The 23,805-nt window shown below is 48.2% G+C and overlaps 1 protein-coding gene and 2 long non-coding RNA genes across 5 annotated transcripts in view; all 3 read right to left on the bottom strand.

Moving 5' to 3' along the window:
* Window positions 1–17,997, bottom strand: part of RNLS (renalase, FAD dependent amine oxidase) — a 55,924-nt gene extending 37,927 nt beyond the window's left edge. For 2 of the 3 annotated variants that reach the window (XM_068197003.1, XM_068197004.1), the window contains exons 1-4: window positions 17,843–17,997; window positions 17,615–17,711; window positions 16,830–16,972; window positions 16,050–16,208 (exon numbers count right to left, since the gene is read on the bottom strand). In XM_068197003.1, the coding sequence (XP_068053104.1) occupies window positions 16,050–16,208; window positions 16,830–16,972; window positions 17,615–17,711; window positions 17,843–17,954 (511 nt within the window). In that variant the 5' untranslated portion in view covers window positions 17,955–17,997. The remainder of the gene's footprint in view (window positions 1–16,049; window positions 16,209–16,829; window positions 16,973–17,614; window positions 17,712–17,842) is intronic. The other variant, XM_068197002.1, reaches the window with a different exon arrangement.
* LOC137477797 (uncharacterized) lies at window positions 7,428–16,043 on the bottom strand. The gene is made up of 2 exons (XR_011001186.1): window positions 15,918–16,043; window positions 7,428–7,692 (listed from the first exon to the last, which is right to left on the bottom strand). It is a non-coding gene; the product is annotated as an uncharacterized lncRNA (long non-coding RNA).
* LOC137478540 (uncharacterized) lies at window positions 12,008–12,788 on the bottom strand. Its single transcript, XR_011001626.1, has 2 exons — window positions 12,692–12,788; window positions 12,008–12,655 (listed from the first exon to the last, which is right to left on the bottom strand). It is a non-coding gene; the product is annotated as an uncharacterized lncRNA (long non-coding RNA).
* Window positions 17,998–23,805: the final 5,808 nt, after the last annotated feature.

The raw sequence follows: 23,805 nt of genomic DNA, 5'->3' as shown, positions 1-23,805 counted from the left end.
CTGAGATCCTGCCTGTGGAGGCAGAGCTGTGACACAGGTGACATTCAGGTTTTGGAGGACACAGCCTCTGGACTTTAGTTTAGCTACCTGTTTTCCTGGGGGGGGGGGGGAGTGGGGGGGAAATATCAACTTTTTTGTCTTGTCCCCACCTTCAGTTGGATTTATTTATCCCCTTACTACTCTCAGCAGCTCTGCAAAAGTCATTTCCTTCATTTTTTTGGCTTCCTAGACTAAAGAGGCAATTGCACCCTTCAAACCTCATCATGGTGGAAGAGCACAACTGAGGCAAAATCTAGTTATGATGAAAGGGTCAGTGGAAATTTGGCAATTAACTGTGAGCAGGATGAGCTGCACAAACTCCCAGATCCAGGGTCCCCTTTCCTTGCTGGTGATCAAACTGTGACAGCACAGCTCTAAAAGTAAATTTAGATATTTTTCTTTTTAATACACATTTCCAGGATCCTTTTAACCCCCGCTTGGTCAGGGTTCTGAGAAGGCATTGCTGCATGTTCATGAAAATATCCAGCACCTACTGGCAAATCCTTCTGGGTTTTTTCAGATGCTCAAATTTTCCATCAATTTTAATAACCAGCCTTTTTTCTGCTGACTGCTTCTCACTTCTTCCTTCTATTCCTGAAATCAGGGATTCCATATTTTATTTCCTCTTCTTCTTTATGTGGGGGCCTTTAAAAAAATAAAATTGCATGGATACTTCCTGAATTTTACTGGAGATTTTTTTTTCATTTACCAAATTTCTCACAGGATAGTTATCCAAACCCAGGAATTCATAGTTGTCTCCTACCAATTTCATCTCAAACAATTCAAGGCACTCAATTAAAAATTAATATTTGAGTAAAACAAATACCCAAACTGCAGCTAAACCTTGCAGTGCACTCTTCTAGTGAAGGGTGTGCTCTAAGTGACAAAGAGATAAAAAAAGAGGCTCAAAATATCTTCCCACAGGAACAAAGCCTTGCTTTTTTTATTGCAGTCCAACCTAGCCTTTGTCTTTTGATTCAGAGAGCTTCAATCAGCTTAGCCCATCAGTATTGTGAGCAATAATTCTAATTAAACCCCACTAATAATGTTGATGGGGGAAAAAACCCTCTCCAAGTATAGATTTTTCCTAGAGCTAAACACGTAACATTATAAAGCTGCAAGCAGCCACTGCAACAAAAGAAGGTGAGGTGCCAGAAGTTTGAAAAAGAAATTGATAAAGCCCTCAAGACTCCATTAAAATCTCCTCTGGGAATAATTTGCAATCTGCTCCACTTCATGCAGACGCTGGATTAAAGCATCTGAGCACAAACCTTAATCTGGGGGTTTGTCTGGGTTTATTTCACCATGGGTTTCCCTCCCTGCTGCTTCCAGGGGTTCAGCCTCCAGGGAAGGGAGAAGGATTGAAGTGACCACAGCACCACAGGAATTTCACATTCAGCCTCTGATCCTGCTGCAAGTTTGGAGGTGACACCCACAGGGCTCTTCCTTTTCCCCTTCTCTCACCCCCAACCCTTTTCCCACACTCACATTCTCTTCCAACCTGCTCTAATTGCAACACCCCCATCAATTTTGGGCAATATTAGCCAGGATTTAAATGGGTATTTCCTCATACCATCCTTGTCGCAGCTAGGAGGGGAAAAATAAAAGGGAAAAAAAAAGATGGTTAACAGTAATTATCCTTCTCTTCTGCAAAGCTGATACATGCATCATCTTCCTCTCTGCTAAAACTTTCTCACTACACAGGCATCCACCACTTTTTCTTTTTCTTTCTGTTTTTCTTTCCAACTGACTGAGATCCTGCCTGTGGAGGCTGAGCTGTGACACAGGTGACATTCAGGTTTTGGAGGACACAGCCTCTGGACTTTAGTTTAGCTACCTGTTTTCCTGGGGGGGGTAGTTGGGGGGGAAATATCAACTTTTTTGTCTTGTCCCCACCTTCAGTTGGATTTATTTATCCCCTTACTACTCTCAGCAGCTCTGCAAAAGTCATTTCCTTCATTTTTTTGGCTTCCTAGGCTAAAGAGGCAATTGCACCCTTCAAACCTCATCATGGTGGAAGAGCACAACTGAGGCAAAATCTAGTTATGATGAAAGCCTTTTCCATGGATCACATCCCATTATTACCCTGATGGCTGCCAACCTGCACCCCTCACACGTGTCCCAGTGTCAGCTGCACTTCAGAGCAATCAAACAAGGGCAGGAGGCACCTCAAAAAGAACAATTTGTCCTTCCTCATCCCCTTGGGAGATGCTGTGAAAGCTGAGCCTTGTCTTCCACTTCCCCCTTTCCCAAGGCAGCGGTAGGTGCAGGAGGCAGAACCTGCAGGCGTGCGACAGTCAGCGTGATCCCTGCAACCACAGAGCCACCACAGCACAGCTCAGAAAATACATGCCTGCTACACCACGGCCCAAAAAAACCCAAAACAAACCGAAAAAACCCCAACGCCACACCAGAAAAAAAAAAAAAAAAAAAAAAAAAAGGCAGAAGCGGGCACAGGGGAGAAGTACAAAGTGAAAACTGGAAGTAGAAACAGAGCGCGTCAAGTCCTCTGTAGCTGTCTGTTGTTCTGGAGGGTGACTCAGCAGAACAAAGGCTTTTGTCTTCATGGAGAAATAGAGTCCACATTGCACAGGAAGCGGCAAAAATTCACTGGCTGGAATGTGACTGGAGCTCCTGTGGCTTCCGTGGGGAATTTCCTCGGCTCTAGAGAGACTGCAGATCACCACGCTGCTCCACAGCAGCTGTAGACCAGGCTAAGACTCTGGTTTTCCTGCACTCAGTGGAAATAAGAAAAAGAAATTTGCAGAAAAACTAGATGAGTGTGAGATGGTCGTAGCTGAGAAAATTCACTTTTGCACTTGCATGGAATAAATCTGAAACTAGCTGGATTTATAAAGGGGAACACTCTGGGGAGGACACAGGTACAGGACAAATCCTGTGCCTCCACCACGACCCAGCACTGAAATTGTCACCATATAAAAGTCACCAGGTTTAAGACCAACATCTATATTTGAAATACTTGTACTTCCCTTTTTACATCAGTTCTGTCACATGCATTAATGCTAAAGGAGGCTGAAAGGGGAACAAGAACAAAAGCTTTTAAACCACCAATTTTATAATATTATGTTTTAGGAGTACCAAGAGATGCAGCACTTGGATGTGATCAGACCCAGAGGGTGCAGCTTATCAGCATTTTGGAGTTAAACACCACGGGGTAGAAGAAACAAGACAGCAATAACTTTATCCAGGGACAGATTTTTCTGTCCATGCACACACTGCAGTATCTGTGTTTGGACAAGTTTCTGTCACTCTTCCTCACCAAGCATTCCTGTGCCATCACCAGTGAATTTTCTGATGAAAACACAGCATTACTCCACACCCAGAAATCACCTGCTACCATGCAAAGCAGCATGCTCAGAAGGTGTAAAAACATAAAAGGTAATGCAAATTAAAATTTAAAAAAATTTAAAAGCTATTTTATTAAAAATAAAAATTAACATAAAAGTTAATTTTCTTTGGTTGATTGAAGCCATGCTTATCCCCACTTTGACAGAATAACTCTCCACCTCCTTCCATGTACTTTTCCTGTTTTTATTAAAATCCTGAGTGCAGTTTTCCTTGCAGAGTGGGTGAGTGGGAGTGTGGAGCACAAGTAAACCCTGTCTCTGCACGTCACAGTTGTGAAACACACTCTAAATAAAACCATATGCTCTCCGAAGGAAAATTTCATCTCTCTCCCCTTTTGCTGCCTGCTCAGGTTGGCCCCAGTGCAGGGCTGAGGGAATGCAAATACATTTATGGAAAGGTTTGATGAGAAACTGATAAAAAACACACTCATTTCTTTATTCATTCTGCAAGGTGAATGCACAAGAGACTTAATTTTGAAGAATTCCATGATTTGGCTTCTTCTCTTGTGTTGTCCCTTGAGAGAGCTGGGAATTGGTGTCAACTGCTACCTGTGATGTTTTAGTGTCTGAAGCTTCAATGATTTCCAGATCATCTCATGATGACGGGGAGGGAAAAAACCAAACAAAAAATCACTAATCCACTGTTCTAGTAAAAAAACCTTAATAACAGATTTATTCTAGAGCTGGTTAGAAAGTTCTGTGGTTTGTCCTCACATTTAACACTTTAATGATGCCCTGTGTGGCTCTCAGCTATGAAATTTAACAAGCCATTCTGTTAATTCTTTGGAACATTTTGCAAAATTTGCCTGTCACACGCACGACAAGCCACAGAAATAACTGAACCCGTGTTCTTCTTTTTCTTTCCTTATTCTCTGCCCAAATATGTGCCTTGGTGACAGAGGGAGGCTGACCCAGGAGCGTAGGGAGCAAAGATAAACCACCTCATTTCTCCCTCCTATCAGGACTTCTGTTGGTGATCAAAAACACACCAAAGGGGAATTGCCAGAACTTTTTTCTCCTTGTAATATTTAATTTCCCGTTCTGGGTTATGCAATGGTCTCTCCCACGAGCAGCTTTTTTCCCTTGGCCTGCACTAGGTGTTTTGGACACATATAAAGCCCACTGTGTGTTACCTTTCCCTTTTTTTTTTCTCCCATCCTTTGGCGTCTCACCTGTTGGTCAGGTTGCTCTCGAGAAAAAGGGCAAACCCAAAAGCAACGCTCTCCAATGCTGCAGTTGTGTAATGATGGGGAAAAAGGAATACTGGGAAAGCAAGCCAGCAAGGGCCAGGTTATTCAGGAGTCATCACCAAACCTTCATCTGTGTGATCAGCACTGATAAAGGGAAGATAAACCTCCCCCCAAGCTGAGGCTGCTCTGCCGTGCAAAGCACAGCCCCACTTCAGAGCTCTGACAGCTAAATGTTGCTAAATGACTAAATTTCCATTAGCAATAGGGATTTTTGCTTGTTTTTCAAGCAGCTTCTTCGCCCGCTTTTCAGATCTACCTCAGACATAATCATTAACAGAGATGGCTAAAATAATAAAATTAAATTAAATTAAAGCTGTGTACATTTGTAATGCTTCTCCCACAATCAGTTTCATGTGGCTTTGACTGGATCACATGTTCTGGGTGTCTTGTCTGGTTTATTTCTTTTGTTTTATCACACATTCTTTCATTTTGAGTCCTGTCTCTCCTGTCACGACTTTCCAAAGGATTTAGACACGCAGCCAAGCATGCAGAGCACGTGTTCTGGAAGCACAGATAAATTAAACAAGCTGTACCTGATTGCAACTGGCCCCTCCTCTGCCATAATTTTGCCAACTTTCATAAATTAGACACACAATCAAGTGCACAACTTAAAAATCCTGGTTCTCCAACTCTCCTTTTTTTAGCTTGTAAGAAAGGAAGCCACGGCTAACAAACCCTAATGCTCAAAATGTGACACAGTGGAGGGGGGAAAATAAAAATATGATTCCTTGAAAGTTATTGACAGATCAGCTGCAACCTACCAGAGGCTGAAAAAAGATACCAGATGGAATAAAAAATCCTTGCTATTAGTGCATCATACCAAATGCTGTATTCTAAAGCCAAACTCTGCCCTCCTCCTGCTGCAAGGAACTGTTTCTTGGAAAATTGCTTATGCCTTTATTGATGGTGACTATTGACTCTAATAGCTAAATATGACAAAGGGAAAGAAAAAACAAAACAAAGCAGAAATACTGTCATAAAACACTGTCCAGACTTAGCTGCCTTGCAAATCCCATGAGGATTTATAAAAACCACACAGGTACTCACTTAAAATTGAACCTTAAACCCCCACAAACTATTATTAATACTGACCACCCTGACATTTGACTCTACAGTAAAATACAAGAGATAACACACACACCAAAAAAAAAAAAAAGAAAAAAAAAGTGGGGAGAGAGGATTTTTGGCTGAAGGAAACATGATAGAAAAGAACAAATTCTAATTTAAAATACACCAACTAAGAATGTCTTTCATTGCCTATAAACACACACGGATCAGCATCACAGTTCCACTGGCAGAAGACTGATGGAGGATTAAAAAAAACAAAGCCAAACCCCTTAAGATCAGTATTGATGTAAACCCCAGTTCAGGCCAGCAAACCACCTGAAAATCCCACTTAGGATTCAAAACTCCCACAGTTTTTTGAGCACCTTCAGGGCATGAAAGCCAAACTTTTTCCCAAACTGCTCCCCAGGAACTGTCAGACCCCTTCCCTGTGGGATTACTGAGGCATTCTACCACCTCCCGAGGGTTTATTAAAAAAAAAATAATAATAATATAATGAGGTAATGTCTATATTATCTATAATAATTCTATAATTGTTATTTTATGCAATATGTAATTCTTATAGAAGATAAAGTATATATTATATAATTCTATAATATATAACAACATCTATTATATATAATAACATATCTTATATATAATATATATTACATAATTCTATAATGTTTATATATCAGAGTTAATAATTATATATAATATATAATAAAATATACTATAGAATAAATGATATCTTATGATGTATATTATATAATTCTATAATGTTTATATATCACATAGTTTATAATTATATGTAATATATAATAAAATATACATAATATACTATATGATAAATAATATATTATATAGTATATACTTTTATATAATTATATATAATATATGTACTATTGTATATAAATAAAAATATAGATAAAATAGGAAAAAATATGTTAACATTAATATAATTCTTCACCTCCTTCCAAGCGTGCAGATGCCAACGGGGCCAGGATCCTGCAGCACCAGCACGAGCCAAACAGACTTACACTGACCTCTAAAGGTGTCATTTACTATCTGATGCCTTACAAAATGTCTGCAAATAACTTTACAGTATCTTACAAAAAGGGAACAAGAAGAAATGCCAGTATTTAATTCTTACAATTGAAACCAGGCTGGGCAGGGCTTGGAGAAACCCGGGATAAAGGAAGATGTCCCTGCCCATGGAATGAGAGGAGCTTTAAGGTCCCTCCCAAACAATTCTGTGACAGTCTGCACATAAGCCCCAATTTTGAGGCAAATTTCCTGGTTTCAGTAAGAATTATGCAGCGTTTTCTTCCAACTAGAAAAGTAAGCTTTTGCTAAATTCTGTCTTAGGGAAAATGATGCCTCTTTTCCATGGAGCTGGGCACAAATCCTAGCTGTAGTTCAGCCACTTGAAAGCAAGTGGTCATTTCAAAGTCAGTATTTTTTCCCTGCTTTTAAGTTGGTTTTGAGCATAATTCCCATCAGAAAATGTGAGTGCTGGTTTTGCAAGCAGCATGGCTCAAATCAGAATATATGGAAAGGTTTCTCATCGGTGATCCTAAACACATCTCCTACTGTGCCAGAGAGCAATGGACATGGAAACAGAGAGCAAATCTATTTCTTTTGTGCTTTCCAAGCCCAGCCACCACCTTGTTGTTCTGCAGTCACTCAACAGCCTGTGAGACACTGAAACCACTTGCTGCCTGCACACAGTTCACTGAATACAATTTATTTTCCTGGATTTCCATAGGCATCCAGCCCGCTCTCCCTAAAGTATAAATCCAGTGGGAAGGGAGCAGTAAATCCTTCTTTTTGGAGAGGTGCACACCCATCCTCTTTGCCTTTGCAGAGTCTCACCACTCAGCCACCTCTTGGCAGAGCTGTATTTTTAAAGAATGACTTTGGGAATAGAACTGGAGGCTCCTGGTGCATCAGGACTGACTCTGGAAAGCCTGATCTGCATGTCCCTTGTTCTGTGGAATAAATCAAGTGAAGAGACAGCTTTAATCCATTTCAGTAAGGCAGCAGGTTCTTTAAACTTTAAATAATTTGTGGCAGGAGAGTCCATTGCTACAACAGGAGGTGCTTCATCAGCTGAGTCAATAAAGGTGACCAATCACACCTTCATTCCTCACCCAGCCTATCCCATTTCCTAAATTACACCAGCCCTTGAACAGAGATGGTGGTTTCTCTTTTTTTAAACAGTTACAGTGCTTTGAGCATCTCTGACAAGGTGGGTAGAGGAGGGAATTAAACCCCTAAGGAACAGCAAGGCAGTCAGTAGTAAACTCAGGCTTCCAAGGCAGCACAGGTAAATCCAAAACCATCTGTAACATCTCACCTGATGGCTCAGGAAATCATTTTTGATTTCTACAAAAGGTGTCTGAGGGTGAGTTATTCCTAAGGCTTCTTTTATCCAAGAGCACACCAACATTCCTGGAAATTACGAGTGTGGAAAGCTGACAGCAGGCTCCATGCAAAATTTAGGTTTGACTCAGTGGAGCCAAAACCTCATTAGGTTTAAAATTAGTAGTTTTTTCTCCCTGCTCTAATCCAGATGTGGACCGCAAAAATAACTGAAGAGTTCACAGACGTGTCGGTGGGAGGTAAAGATAATCTTTGTAAAGAATGGTCTCAATTACAGTGATGGGAGTGGCCAGCAACTATTAAAAAATCCTCTAGAAATCCACAAAACCCCATCCAGTCCAGAGGCACTGCCTAAGCTATGAGAATACATTTAAAAAACATTGTCCAGTGAAGGCTTTTGTCTGCCTACTCGATTGCAACACTAAAAAATAAATAAATCCCAAAGCAAGCAATTAAATGTAAAGACTGCTTGCAAACCTGCAGCGGACTTTTCAAGGGTTTTCAGCTCTAAAAAAAACATAGTTTGAGTGGCAGATTTCACATCAAAAAGAAGGCTGTAAAGTCCACATCAGCCTGTGGTCACCTTTGCACATTTCTCTCTCTCAAGCATGCCCAGAAGGTTTGGTAACAGGAAAGGAGAGAAAGCTTTCCCAAACTCATTTTTCCAAAGGAAAAAAAAAAAAACCTGAGAGAAAAACATCAAACAAACAAAAAAAAAAAATTACTCAAAGGGAGAGGTGACACACAACATTGTCATTGTTACCCAAGACCAACCATCAAAACCATTTTAGGTTCAGGATCTGAAAATTCAAGGCTGGTAAAAATGCCCTAACTGGACCTTCTGAAGAATAAGATCTTTTAGCACATCCCAGCCTCCTACAACACAGAAACCAGCAGCTCATTAAACACATGTCCCACAAGACACAAATAGAGAAGTTTCAGAATTGCTCAGTTTGGTCTCATTTTTTTGGCAAGGAACTTCCTCTCCCCCCACCCCCCTTTAGGCTCATGGCAAAAAGCAGCTTTGGAAAGATTTCTCCATCTGAAAGTAACCCCTGGAGAGAACCAAAGACTGGGAAAAACCGAGAGGTATCTGTGTTTATTGTTGGGATAAACAAACTTCAGAGCATTTATTTGTTCTGTTCCAAGTATGTCCTGTGTTCAAATACCATCACCTTTATTATCCAGAAAATAAAATCCCACTTTGTGCACACGGCTGATCTTTGTGCACGTTCAGCTGATCCGATGTGTCTGCGGTCCCGTTCTCTATTTTGGGTACTGGAATGACACAAAAGAGCTAAAAAAGCATCAGATAAAGTCTGTGACCAAGTGCCCTGGTGCTGAAGGACCCTGCCAAACCAGCCCAGGCTGCAGTGGCAGCAAGAGAAGCATGTCCAGGTTTAAGGAATTACAAACAGCCACGTCAGGCAGACTTGAAAGTGTCAGCACACAAAAGCAGCGCTGCCTTACACGTCAGAAATAACTTTTTTTCCCGAACCAGCTCAGCTAAATCCGCACAATCTGCTGCCAGTTTAATGTGCAGGTGCTCTGAAATCCCTCCTGGGACTGCACAGGAAACCTGAGCTTAGGACTCAAACCACAGAATCACCAGCATTCAGAGGGCTCAACCACTCTCCCAGCCCCTGAGCTGCTCCCCTGCCCTTGCTGGAAGAGCAGGATGTGCCAGCAAGTCTGTGGGCCACATGGTGAACTGAGGATCACACCACTGAGCCTGCTAAAAATAACTCCCCCACCCTTTTTTGGGGGGAGAAAGGGCGGGGGGAGCGTGTCTGTGGTCCCACAGACAGCTGTGCTGCTGCAGCTGGAGGTGGGGCAGGAGCAGAGCAGGGACTGCTGCAGGAAATGCTTTTGCCACGTCTCCAGGCGCGGAAAGGTGATGCTGTGACAGAGCAGGACTCACCTCCACTGCAGGGTGGCTTTTTAAGAGCTGGCACCCTGGTCTGGCCAAAGGCTGGGCAGCCCTGGAGGGGGAACCAAGCCTGAAGACAAGAAGCTGCGTATTTTGCTCTTCCAGCAAATGGCATCTGGTTTGTTTTCCTTCTGTTTTACCCTGACATCTGTCAAATAAGAGTTTCAGCTCTCCACCCAAGGCAGGCAGCCTCAGCTGACAACACCAAAATGCAAAGTAGCCCTTTATCTAATACAGACTGGATTTCACTCTCCTTTCCAGGCCTCCTCTCGTGCTCACACACATGGGGTTTAATCCCCACACTTCCCAGATGGAGAGGGTCGCTGCCATCGGCCTGTTTGACAGGTTTCCAGTGTGCTCAATAACTGCAGAATAAGCCCATTATAGGCACTGTAGATATTAAAAAAAATAAACCACCTAAAAAACAGACCAAGCCAAACACACACTGAAGAATACACACGGCCTACTTTGATTTTTTTTCCCTCCTGATGTGCAATTCCAGCTCAGGCAGCCTTTATTTTTAGAAGTGCTCCCTCAGAGAGGCTACACCGAGCTGCAGCCGGCAGTGAGCGCGGAGGAGCTCTGCCCTGCTTTGGAGGCTGACAGAGATTCTGGGTTCTGGTGGCAGCTGCTCCTCCTCAGACACTCCCCTGCTCCCCAGATGTGCAGTGCCACCTTCCCCTTCCTGCCTCCCTCCTGCCTGTCAGACCATCCCAAGAGCAAATCCAAATCCTCGACAAAAACAAAAGCAACCTCCCAAAACCAAAGCAAAACGACCTCCCGAAAGGAGGGCCATGGAGATGATCTGAGGGGTGCAGCAGCTCTGCTGGGACAGCTGGGATTGCTCACCTGGAGAGGAGAAGCTTTGGGGTGACCTAATTGTGGCCTCCCAGTGCTTGGAGGAGCCATCAAAAAAGATGGAGACTCGTTACAAGGGCCTGGACAAGGGGGAATGGCTTCAAACTGGAAGAAAGTAGGGACGGATGGGATGTTGGGAAGGAATTGTTCCCTGGGAGGGTGGGCAGGCCCTGGCACAGGGTGTCCAGAGCAGCTGTGGCTGCCCCTGGATCCCTGGCAGTGCCCAAGGCCAGGCTGGACAGGGCTTGGAGCAGCCTGGGAGGGTGGATGTTGTCCCTGCCCATGGCAGGGGGTGGCACAGTGGCCTTTAAGGTCCTTCCAACCCAAACCACTCAGGATTGCATGGCAGAAATCTCCATCTCCCTGCTGGACTGGTGAGATCTCCTCTGAGGATGGTCCAAAACGCTGCTGGGCAAGGTTTGGGGCAGAGCTGGCAGCAGCAGTGGGACACAGGGACTGGCAGCCTGGCCCGGCATCCAAGAGGGGAGCAGCTCACCCCGAGTGCCCAGGGGTGAATCCTGCCACAAAAACCCAGCAGGGCAGCAGGGTTTCCTGCACAGGGATGGATGCTCCACGTCCTGCCACAACCCCAACAATGTCTTTGACACTGCCATGCCAGGGCATCACCCAAATTCACCACGGACCCTTCCCCTGCCACAGCCTCAGGCAGCACTGGGGGGCTCTCCAGCCACATGAGGGACAGCTTGTAAAAGGAGCACCACCAAGAACTCCTCCAAATATGTTTCCAAAAAAGCCCAAATATTTCCACATTGCGGCCTCAGCTCCCTGATAAGCAACTAACAAATCAGTGTACATGTTTACACTGGACATTTCAGATCTGTTAGGTAATGAGAGCTCCAAGCTGGATAAGCCCTGCTTAGATTGCTTGGAACTGGAACCACAGAATTCCGAATTTATCGTCGTGCTATCCAAAAATAAACACATTCACTCAGCAAAGACTTGTGACTCGTGAAAAATTATCAGAGTTGTGCTTTCCTAACTCACATTATAAAGCCCTCCCACGTAAATACAGCCCTATTTCACTTGTATCTTCTCATCAGCTTGTATTATTTAAAACATGTGGGACATTCACACAGATGGGAAAAAAAAAATAGGTCAGGCTAGAAACAAAAGCCAAGCCATCCTGTTTTATTAGCAGCTTAAACATGCAGAACTGTAATTTGAAATTCCAAGGAAAGCAACATAATGAAAACATTCTGAACACACAAATTAAAAAAAAAAAAAAAAAAAAAAAACTACTGCAAACCACCACAACCATAAATTGCCATGTTGCCAACTGCCTTAAACTAAAAACCAGAACTGATAAGAAGGCTTCTCCAACTGATCTGAAAAGGCACAGAAAGAACTACATTGCTCAGTGATCACATGGAATCGGGGCTATAAATCTAGGATTTTTCTAACATCAGCAGCCTGTGTAACAGTCCAGCACCTTTGAAATACTGTTGGACAATGAAAATTCGCAAAATCTTATCCTTTCATTTGCCAAGATCCTACTTTTAAATAAATTTATTCCTTTCCTTGAACTGACATAACAAGCCTCAGGAACATTTATTCATTTCCCTTTTATCTTCTGCACAACCCCAATATTTACTACCAGAATACATAAAGCCCAAATCAGTGCAGTGAATTCAATTTAGTTATTCAAGCTGAATGTCCCAAACATCATTTGATTGCTGCCACCTATTGTTGTTCCAAACAAGTTGCAAGGAGTTAACCCTTTATCCAGCAGCTACTGGAAGTCATGCTGGAAGTAATTCTGGCTCTGCTGCTGCTAAATATTCGACTAAATATGCAACTAAATACACAGCTGGATAACTAGCATCTATTTGGGTGTGATAATTGTAGAAAGAATGAATAAAGGCTGAAAATTAAGGTGAATTATATATCTGTATACACACACTGTTTTTTACATTATTTATTTTACATCTTTTTTTTTACAATTAAGCATTTTTACACACTAGCTTGTCCATTAATCTAAGACTTGGCTTTTCTCTCACAAGAGAAGTAAATCTGGAACATTCATTTCTCACACAGCCCATACAAAATGGTAATTTTAGGTTGCCAAAGGCCACTTAATTCTGTCTCCTCCTAAATGCACACGGTTCCACAATGACATCATGTTCAGGCTCATCTAAGAGGTTAAAGGACACAAAAACTATCCAGTCTAGTTTAGTCTGCTGAGCTTAAGTATTAAAACAGCAACTTTGTCACTGAATGTGGAATTTGAGAGGTTGTTCCAAAATATTAATTTTCTGAATTATCATGTAAATAAGTGAAAATTGTTTTCAAAAAACACGTGGAGGGCAAAATACCTCCTCCCTCAAACAGGAAAATGGTGAATTCCAGAGGGGTAAATTCCCACCTCTGGCAAGTCATTTAACTCCCCAAGTCAAGGTCGCTTACACACAAATGTCAAAGGCTAATTCCATCCCTCACTAATGGATCAAAGCATCCCCTACCCCACCCAGCTGCTCCCCTTTGCGCCTTCTCCTCTTCTGCAGCCTTTATCCACACATTAATGCCAGCACTACCTCACCACAACCCATCTAAAAACTCATCTGGCTTCCAACTGGGAACCAAAAAAACCCAAGAGGGTCATGGCACAGGTCCCCAGCCAAGCACTTCAGCCCCTGGCAAAACTGCCCCAAAAAGGGAGCAGCCTCAGATGGGGCAAGAGAAGGGAGACTGTTGGGGAAGATGAAATAGGAAAACCTTATAAATATGATTGCCTGGCAAAAGATTTGGAAAATACAGACACTGAGATGAGAACTAGATTTGAAATAACAAACCTTGACTACTGAATAACTGGAAAACAATAGTATAGCCAGGTTGAAAGCAATCCCCCTTTCTGATTAAACAATGCCCTTTACCTGCAGATAGGTCCAAGGGTCAAATGGAATGCTCTGTCTCACCCCCAATGTAAGGTTCATCCCACACCTGTGGCCCTCCCCTGAAGTATCAGGTATCTGGGACCCCACTGGCCCAAGTCCTGTTCCAGCCCACCTTGAAGCCCCCTGATAAGGTGTGCCCGAGGGACCGGACGCTCTCTTGGTTCCTGTTCTCCCCCCTCTCTCTTGGTTCCTGTTCTCCCCCCTCTCTCTTGGTTCCTGTTCTCCCCCCCTCTCTCTTGGTCCCTGCTCCTTGCCCTGGCTCCTTTGTCCCGCTTCCCCATCCTTCTCTCTCCCTCTCCCCCTGGGCCTGCCACGAGTTGCGCCTGGCAGCTCCAAGCAGGGCCCTTGCACCCACGCCCTTTCTAATAAACAGCATATATCAACCCGACTTCAGAGATCTCTATCTTCAACCGTCCTGGACACCACCGATCCCCGCAGGAGACCACAGGGGATGTGGCAGAAACCCATAAATGCCCTGCTGAAGAAGCCAAAGCAGGGATGTGACACCGGAGCAGCAGGAACAGCCAGAACTCGCTCCTTGAACACCCCTCACCTCAAACCACAACAGCCACTGGGATTAACACTGCCCAGGCACATTTTTCATTTAGCTCCAGAGTCCTTCTTCTACACAATAAGGGCCTTCCAGACCAGCAGGGAATATTCCCAAATCCTGTCCCCTTCCCTTTAAAGCTGCTCGCCCGCCCTGGCGGGGTGGCCACACGTGACCCTTTGCTGGCCACACAGGAGGAAGCCCTCCCCTTCCTCCAGCTCTGCACATCTCCTGTTCCATCCCAGGGCAGCAATAGGAGCCCTGTCACCCGCAGTGACAGCCAGAGGGAAGCTCCCAACAGGCAGCAGGAACCTCCCCTTCCAGGAGCAGCTGGAATCGCTACCGGCAGTGCACAAACATGGCTCCTGCTCGAATCGCATTTCTGCCCCTGGATTTGGGAGACCAGAGCGTACAAATGACTAAAAAGCGTCTCTGTGGAGGGGAGAGAACGCCCATTCCTTTCAGCAGCTGTCAGGAAACTGCAGCTTAAATCCCAAGTGGGGTGAATCCAGGGAAAGCTCCCTTCTCTGCCCCCTGACACGCAACCAAAACAACGCTGAGATCTGGACACACAGTGATGCACCCGAGCCTCTGTAAGGCAGAACAGAGCTGAAACTGCACCCTGCTCAGGCTCTGAAACACCCTCCTCATCTGCTCTTCCCCTTAGTTCTTAGCCTAGAGTAAGGCTTAGGAGTAAAGATGCCCATGGCTCCAGTGCCAAGGAGCTCTGGGGCAGGGGGAGTCAGTCCTGCAGCCTGAGATGCAGAATTAACAGCTGGATGGACATCTGGAAGCTGGTCTCCCCCAGGGAGCAGGCAGAGAGGGGAACAGAAACAGGAGGAAGGGGAGGAGAAGACAAAACTTGCTGGATTCCCTCAGATAAAAGTCAATCCTGCACTTACACAGAATATGAAGAGAGGATGCTGTGGGAAGCATCTGACAGCTCCAGCTCTCCCAAGAGCAAGTGAAATGAGCTGTTCACCTCAATTACACCTTCTGAAGGGGAGCTGCCTGCTTTCTGGACAAGAAAGGATTTAATTACCCCAAGAAAAACAATTTGCAAAGGCATCAGTGCCAGCTGGGGAAAGCCTTGAGATGCAGATTAGCAGAACCTCGGGAAGGCTCTAAAAAAAAAGACTCCCTCTACTTTTCTTCTCTTCTATTTTTTATTTTTCATTTTCTATGCTATTTAATGTTTTATTTTTATTTCTTTCACTAATAACCAGACTACCACAGTAAGGACAGGATGGGCCAGACCCACCATTATTTTCCAGGGTAAATGGGAGGCCTCATAAAACAGCAACTAGCAGAGAAGTCCTGTTCTTACAGAATATTTACCTACTAAGGCACAAATCTTAAAAGCAGAGGTTGTAATGAAAATCCTTCTCTTTACAGAAATGCTCAAGACAACTTGTCCAATTCAGTAACTATTTGCAAGCTGCACAGAGACAAGGTCTGATTTAGAAGTCAGCAAAAAAAAAATTAAAGATCAGATTCAAAACTGACTCATCCATTCAGATATTTTATGCTGTCAAGGTGTCACTGGTCACACCCCACATGTATGGCCTTGAAATTACCCACCTCTTATCATTTTCCAGCCTGTCCTGATGGAATAATTAAGCAGCTCAGACTGCTGAGTGACATTTTTTGCATCACAAGATGCTCAAATGCCATTTTAAATTCGACACCTGCGATCTTGAGGCCCGAACTTACTGTTCACAATGTCACCTTGCAGCTGGAGGATCTGTGGGACAGGCATGGTGAGAATTACCACATCAAACTGTTCCGGCGGCCCAGCTTTCCTGGAGACTTCCCACCTCCCATCCCGCAGGGAGATGCGAGTTACGTGTTGCTCATAGGACACGTCTGCACCTGCGAGGAAAAAGCAGCAGCTAAATACATGTAGCAGGGAACTGCACAGGGAAAATGCAGAGAAAGAGAGTTATTTACAAGGGATGGAATGTCAGGACAAGGGGCAATGGCTTCCCACTGCCAGAGGGCAGGAATATGGCGAATTATTTACAAGATCAGGCTCTAAAAAATCAGCTGATCAAAAAGAAAAATGAAAACAATTGCACTGAAGGACCAAAGCTTGACTGCTCTCACGGCTCAAACTTTTCTAAACAGGGTTAAATTACTCACTGAACTGTACAGTGGTTGTGCCGCATGACACCTCAGGCAGTAGTTAGAAAGTTTAAACTCATTTCCCAAAGGACTGTCCAGCCAGCATGCTCACATCCTTTCTCCAAAACACAGGGTGTAGCTCACCCCCCTGCCCCCAGTTACACAGCAGAGGTTCTATTTGTATAAATACAAATAGACTTGGAAATTCACACAGCTCACAGACACGTTTATCCCCCCAGGCACTTCCAGACACACATACACCAACAAGGAACCCTAAACATCCTCATCGGGGATTTAAATTCGAAAGACCATTCAAAGGCACCGCCAAAAACACAGCCATTAAAACCTTACCCTTCACAAAGGCATTACCTGACTGCTCTAAATAGTACTTGACAACCGAGGAGATGCCCTGGGGTGCCACGTAATTGCGGGAGCCTTCTCTCACCACCATTCCTTCCACGGGAGCAGTCAGTGGCTTCAGGATGCCGTGAGTGACAAGCTCCTCGTAGAAGCTAGAAAGGAAGAAATACACAGGAAATACAGCTGAATACACGGAAATACACGTGAAAACTCGCTCTGTTTCCCACAAAGTTAAGACCAGCCTAACTTTCGAAATTTTAACTTGAGGCTGCACTTGAAGGCAGGCGATGCACAAATGCAGCAATAAAAGAACAAACTGCATTGCTAGTGCCTTGGGCCTGGCCTGCTACCTGTGAGGGAGCTATCAGCGGCTTGACCCGGAGGCAGGGGGATCCACAGCGGCTCCCTAAAGCTCTGGGCACCAGCACGAACTGCACCGCCACTGCGGAGTGCAGGAACATTCCGGGTGCCTGAAGCGCACCGGCCCTCTCGCTGCTCTCCACGCAAATTTTGCATTTTACTCCTCTGCTCCCTTCCCCACAGCACAGGTGAGCTACCCCCTGCTCCTTTCATCCCAACCCCCGCGATTCCCAGCTTTCACCGCTCCGCTCCCCCGTTCCGCTGGCGGGGCAGCGAGCGAGCGGCTGCGGGGGTTTGGGTGTTGCAGGGGTTAAAGCACGGCACCCGCGCGAGGACCCCACCGGTGGGCTCCCTCCGTGTCCCCCCGCCGGCCCACCGAACCCTCCCGGCCCCGCGGGGTGAGGGCGGACCGAAGCGCTGGGGGCGGGTCTCACCTGAGCCGCGGCCCCGCCAGCTCCGGCTCGCAGGTGACGAACTGCGCGCCCAGGTCGGCGCTGCCGCGGTCGGCGCGGGTCGTGCTCATGCGGCCCCCTGCGCGACAGCCGGTCAGAGACCGCCGCGACACGCCACGCACCGCACCGCACCGCACCGCACCACACGCGACACTCGCCACACGCCAGGCCCAGGCCCGGGATCGCTGCCCCCGCCCCCGCCGGACCCACCTGCGCCCCGCGCCTTGTCCCAGACGGACACCTGTCCCCGCGGGGCCCCGCGCAGCAGCGCCGCGCCCGCCGCGCCCGTCAGCCCCGCGCCCACCACCAGCACCCGCGCCATGGCCGCCGCCCGCCCCGGACACCGGCACCGGCACCGGCACCGGCACGCCCCGGACACGCCCACGGACACGCCCACGGACACGCCCACGGACACGCCCACGGACACGCCCACAGACACGCCCCGGACACGCCCACAGACACGCCCCAAGGGACACTCCCCGCTGTGGGCGGGGCCTCCGCGCAGCGCCTGGGCGGGGCGGTGAAGGCCACGCCCACTGCCCGCAGCTGTGTGCGCGCGCGCGGGAACCCACGGGCACACCTGAGCTGGGCACACACCTGGATTAACACCTCTGTACGGACACACCTGTGCTGGGCACACACCTGGATTAACACCTCTGTACGGACACACCTGTGCTGGGCACACACCTGGATTAACACCTCTGTACAGACACACCTGAGCTGGGCACACACCTGGATTAACACCTCTGTACAGGCACACCTGAGCTGGGCACACACCTGGATTAACACCTCTGTACAGACACACCTGTGCTGGGCACACACCTGGATTAACACCTCTGTACAGACACACCTGAGCTGGGCACACATCTCTGTACAGACACACCTGTGCTGGGCACACACCTGGATTAACACCTCTGTACAGGCACACCTGAGCTGGGCACACACCTGGATTAACACCTCTGTACAGACACACCTGTGCTGGGCACACACCTGGATTAACACCTCTGTACAGACACACCTGTGCTGGGCACACACCTGGATTAACACCTCTGTACAGACACACCTGTGCTGGGCACACACCTGGATTAACACCTCTGTACAGACACACCTGTGCTGGGCACACACCTGGATTAACACCTCTGTACAGACACACCTGTGCTGGGCACACACCTGGATTAACACCTCTGTACAGACACACCTGAGCTGGGCACACACCTGGATTAACACCTCTGTACAGACACACCTGAGCTGGGCACACACCTGGATTAACACCTCTGTACAGACACACCTGTGCTGGGCACACACCTGGATTAACACCTCTGTACAGACACACCTGAGCTGGGCACACACCTGGATTAACACCTCTGTGCAGACACACCTGAGCTGGGCACACACCTGGATTAACACCTCTGTGCAGACACACCTGAGCTGGGCACACACCTGGATTAACACCTCTGTACAGACACACCTGAGCTGGGCACACACCTGGATTAACACCTCTGTACAGACACACCTGAGCTGGGCACACACCTGGATTAACACCTCTGTGCAGACACACCTGAGCTGGGCACACACCTGGATTAACACCTCTGTGCAGACACACCTGAGCTGGGCACACACCTGGATTAACACCTCTGTACAGACACACCTGTGCTGGGCACACACCTGGATTAACACCTCTGTGCAGACACACCTGAGCTGGGCACACACCTGGATTAACACCTCTGCACAGACACACCTGAGCTGGGCACACACCTGGATTAACACCTCTGTACAGACACACCTGAGCTGGGCACACACCTGGATTAACACCTCTGTACAGACACACCTGTGCTGGGCACACACCTGGATTAACACCTCTGTACAGACACACCTGTGCTGGGCACACACCTGGATTAACACCTCTGTACAGACACACCTGTGCTGGGCACACACCTGGATTAACACCTCTGTACAGACACACCTGTGCTGGGCACACACCTGGATTAACACCTCTGTACAGACACACCTGAGCTGGGCACACACCTGGATTAACACCTCTGTACAGACACACCTGAGCTGGGCACACACCTGGATTAACACCTCTGTACAGACACACCTGAGCTGGGCACACACCTGGATTAACACCTCTGTACAGACACACCTGAGCTGGGCACACACCTGGATTAACACCTCTGTACAGACACACCTGAGCTGGGCACACACCTGGATTAACACCTCTGTACAGACACACCTGAGCTGGGCACACACCTGGATTAACACCTCTGTACAGACACACCTGAGCTGGGCACACACCTGGATTAACACCTCTGTACAGACACACCTGTGCTGGGCACACACCTGGATTAACACCTCTGTACAGACACACCTGAGCTGGGCACACACCTGGATTAACACCTCTGTACAGACACACCTGAGCTGGGCACACACCTGGATTAACACCTCTGTACAGACACACCTGAGCTGGGCACACACCTGGATTAACACCTCTGTACAGACACACCTGTGCTGGGCACACACCTGGATTAACACCTCTGTACAGACACACCTGAGCTGGGCACACACCTGGATTAACACCTCTGTACAGACACACCTGAGCTGGGCACACACCTGGATTAACACCTCTGTACAGACACACCTGAGCTGGGCACACACCTGGATTAACACCTCTGTACAGACACACCTGAGCTGGGCACACACCTGGATTAATACCTCTGTACAGACACACCTGTGCTGGGCACACACCTGGATTAACACCTCTGTACAAACACACCTGTGCTGGGCACACACCTGGATTAACACCTCTGTAAAGACACACCTGAGCTGGGCACACACCTGGATTAACACCTCTGTACAAACACACCTGTGCTGGGCACACACCTGGATTAACAGCTCTGTACAGACACACCTGAGCTGGGCACACACCTGGATTAACACCTCTGTGCAGACACACCTGAGCTGGGCACACACCTGTATGGGCACACCTGTACACACAAACACACCTGTACATGGATGCCTGCCTGGTGCACACACATATACACACATACACCCCATGTCACACACTCCCATGTCACACACACCTACACACACAGACACCCTTCTGTTACACACACCCGTGTCTCAAACACCTGTGTCACACCCTCCTGTGTCACATAAACCTCTATCACACACCTGTGTGTCACACACACCCGTGTCACACACCCCTGTGTCACACACACCCGTGTCACACAGCCCTGTGTCACACAGCCCTGTGTCACACACCCACCCCTGTGTCACACAGTCCTGTGTCACACAGCCCTGTGTCACACAGTCCTGTGTCACACACCCACCCCTGTGTCACACACACCCCTGTGTCACACAGTCCTGTGTCACACAGCCCTGTGTCACACACAGCCCTGTGTCACACAGCCCTGTGTCACACACACAGCCCTGTGTCACACACCCCTGTTTCACACACACACCCCTGTGTCACACACACCCGTGTCACACAGCCCTGTGTCACACACACCCGTGTCACACAGCCCTGTGTCACACAGCCCTGTGTCACACACCCACCCCTGTGTCACACAGTCCTGTGTCACACAGCCCTGTGTCACACAGTCCTGTGTCACACACCCACCCCTGTGTCACACACACCCCTGTGTCACACAGTCCTGTGTCACACAGCCCTGTGTCACACACAGCCCTGTGTCACACAGCCCTGTGTCACACACACAGCCCTGTGTCACACACACCCGTGTCACACAGCCCTGTGTCACACAGCCCTGTGTCACACAGCCCTGTGTCACACACCCACCCCTGTGTCACACACACCCCTGTGTCACACAGCCCTGTGTTACACACACACCCCTGTGTCACACACACACCCCTGTGTCACACAGCTCTGTGTCACACACACACCCCTGTGTCACACACCCCTGTTTCACACACACACCCCTGTGTCACACACACCCGTGTCACACAGCCCTGTGTCACACAGCCCTGTGTCACACACACCCCTGTGTCACACACACCCGTGTCACACAGCCCTGTGTCACACACACCCCTGTGTCACACAGTCCTGTGTCACACACCCCTGTGTCACACACACAGCCCTGTGTCACACACACACCCGTGTCACACACACCTGTGTCACACACACCCCTGTGTCACACACCCCTGTGTCACACACACACCCCTGTGTCACACAGACCCGTGTCACACACAGCCCTGTGTCACACAGACCCGTGTCACACAGCCCTGTGTCACACACACCCCTGTGTCACACACACACCCCTGTGTCACACAGCCCTGTGTCACACACAGCCCTGTGTCACACACACACCCCTGTGTCACACACCCCTGTGTCACACAGCCCTGTGTCACACACACCCCTGTGTCACAAACACACCCGTGTCACACAGCCCTGTGTCACACAGCCCTGTGTCACACACACACCCCTGTGTCACACAGTCCTGTGTCACACACACCCGTGTCACACAGCCCTGTGTCACACAGCCCTGTGTCACACACCCACCCCTGTGTCACACAGTCCTGTGTCACACAGCCCTGTGTCAAACAGTCCTGTGTCACACAGCCCTGTGTCACACAGCCCTGTGTCACACACACCCGTGTCACACAGCCCTGTGTCACACAGACCCGTGTCACACAGCCCTGTGTCACACACACCCGTGTCACACAGCCCTGTGTCACACACACACCCCTGTGTCACACAGTCCTTTGTCACACACCCCTGTGTCACACACACCCCTGTGTCACACAGCCCTGTGTCACACACACACCCCTGTGTCACACACACACCCCTGTGTCACACACACCCCTGTGTCACACAGCCCTGTGTCACACAGCCCTGTGTCACACACACCCCTGTGTCACACAGCCCTGTGTCACACACACCCCTGTGTCACACACACCTGTGTCACACAGCCCTGTGTCACACAGCCCTGTGTCACACACACAGCCCTGTGTCACACACACACCCCTGTGTCACACACACAGCCCTGTGTCACACACCCCTGTTTCACACACACACCCCTGTGTCACACACACCCGTGTCACACACCCCTGTGTCACACACACCCGTGTCACACAGCCCTGTGTCACACACACCCGTGTCACACAGCCCTGTGTCACACAGCCCTGTGTCACACACCCACCCCTGTGTCACACAGTCCTGTGTCACACAGCCCTGTGTCACACAGTCCTGTGTCACACACCCACCCCTGTGTCACACACACCCCTGTGTCACACAGTCCTGTGTCACACAGCCCTGTGTCACACACAGCCCTGTGTCACACAGCCCTGTGTCACACACACAGCCCTGTGTCACACACACCCGTGTCACACAGCCCTGTGTCACACAGCCCTGTGTCACACAGCCCTGTGTCACACACCCACCCCTGTGTCACACACACCCCTGTGTCACACAGCCCTGTGTCACACACACACCCCTGTGTCACACACCCCTGTTTCACACACACACCCCTGTGTCACACACACCCGTGTCACACAGCCCTGTGTCACACAGCCCTGTGTCACACACACCCCTGTGTCACACACACCTGTGTCACACAGCCCTGTGTCACACACACCCCTGTGTCACACAGTCCTGTGTCACACACCCCTGTGTCACACACACAGCCCTGTGTCACACACACACCCGTGTCACACACACCTGTGTCACACACACCCCTGTGTCACACACCCCTGTGTCACACACACACCCCTGTGTCACACAGACCCGTGTCACACACAGCCCTGTGTCACACAGACCCGTGTCACACAGCCCTGTGTCACACACACCCCTGTGTCACACACACACCCCTGTGTCACACAGCCCTGTGTCACACAGCCCTGTGTCACACACACACCCCTGTGTCACACAGCCCTGTGTCACACACAGCCCTGTGTCACACACACACCCCTGTGTCACACACCCCTGTGTCACACAGCCCTGTGTCACACACACCCCTGTGTCACAAACACACCCGTGTCACACAGCCCTGTGTCACACAGCCCTGTGTCACACACACACCCCTGTGTCACACAGTCCTGTGTCACACAGCCCTGTGTCACACAGTCCTGTGTCACACAGCCCTGTGTCACACAGCCCTGTGTCACACACACCCGTGTCACACAGCCCTGTGTCACACAGACCCGTGTCACACAGCCCT

The sequence above is a fragment of the Anomalospiza imberbis genome, chromosome 8 (assembly GCF_031753505.1).
Source record: "Anomalospiza imberbis isolate Cuckoo-Finch-1a 21T00152 chromosome 8, ASM3175350v1, whole genome shotgun sequence".
NCBI lineage: Eukaryota > Metazoa > Chordata > Aves > Passeriformes > Viduidae > Anomalospiza > Anomalospiza imberbis.
The sequence above is the reverse complement of the archived record's forward strand: the minus strand, read 5'-3'. Positions and strand labels throughout refer to the sequence as shown.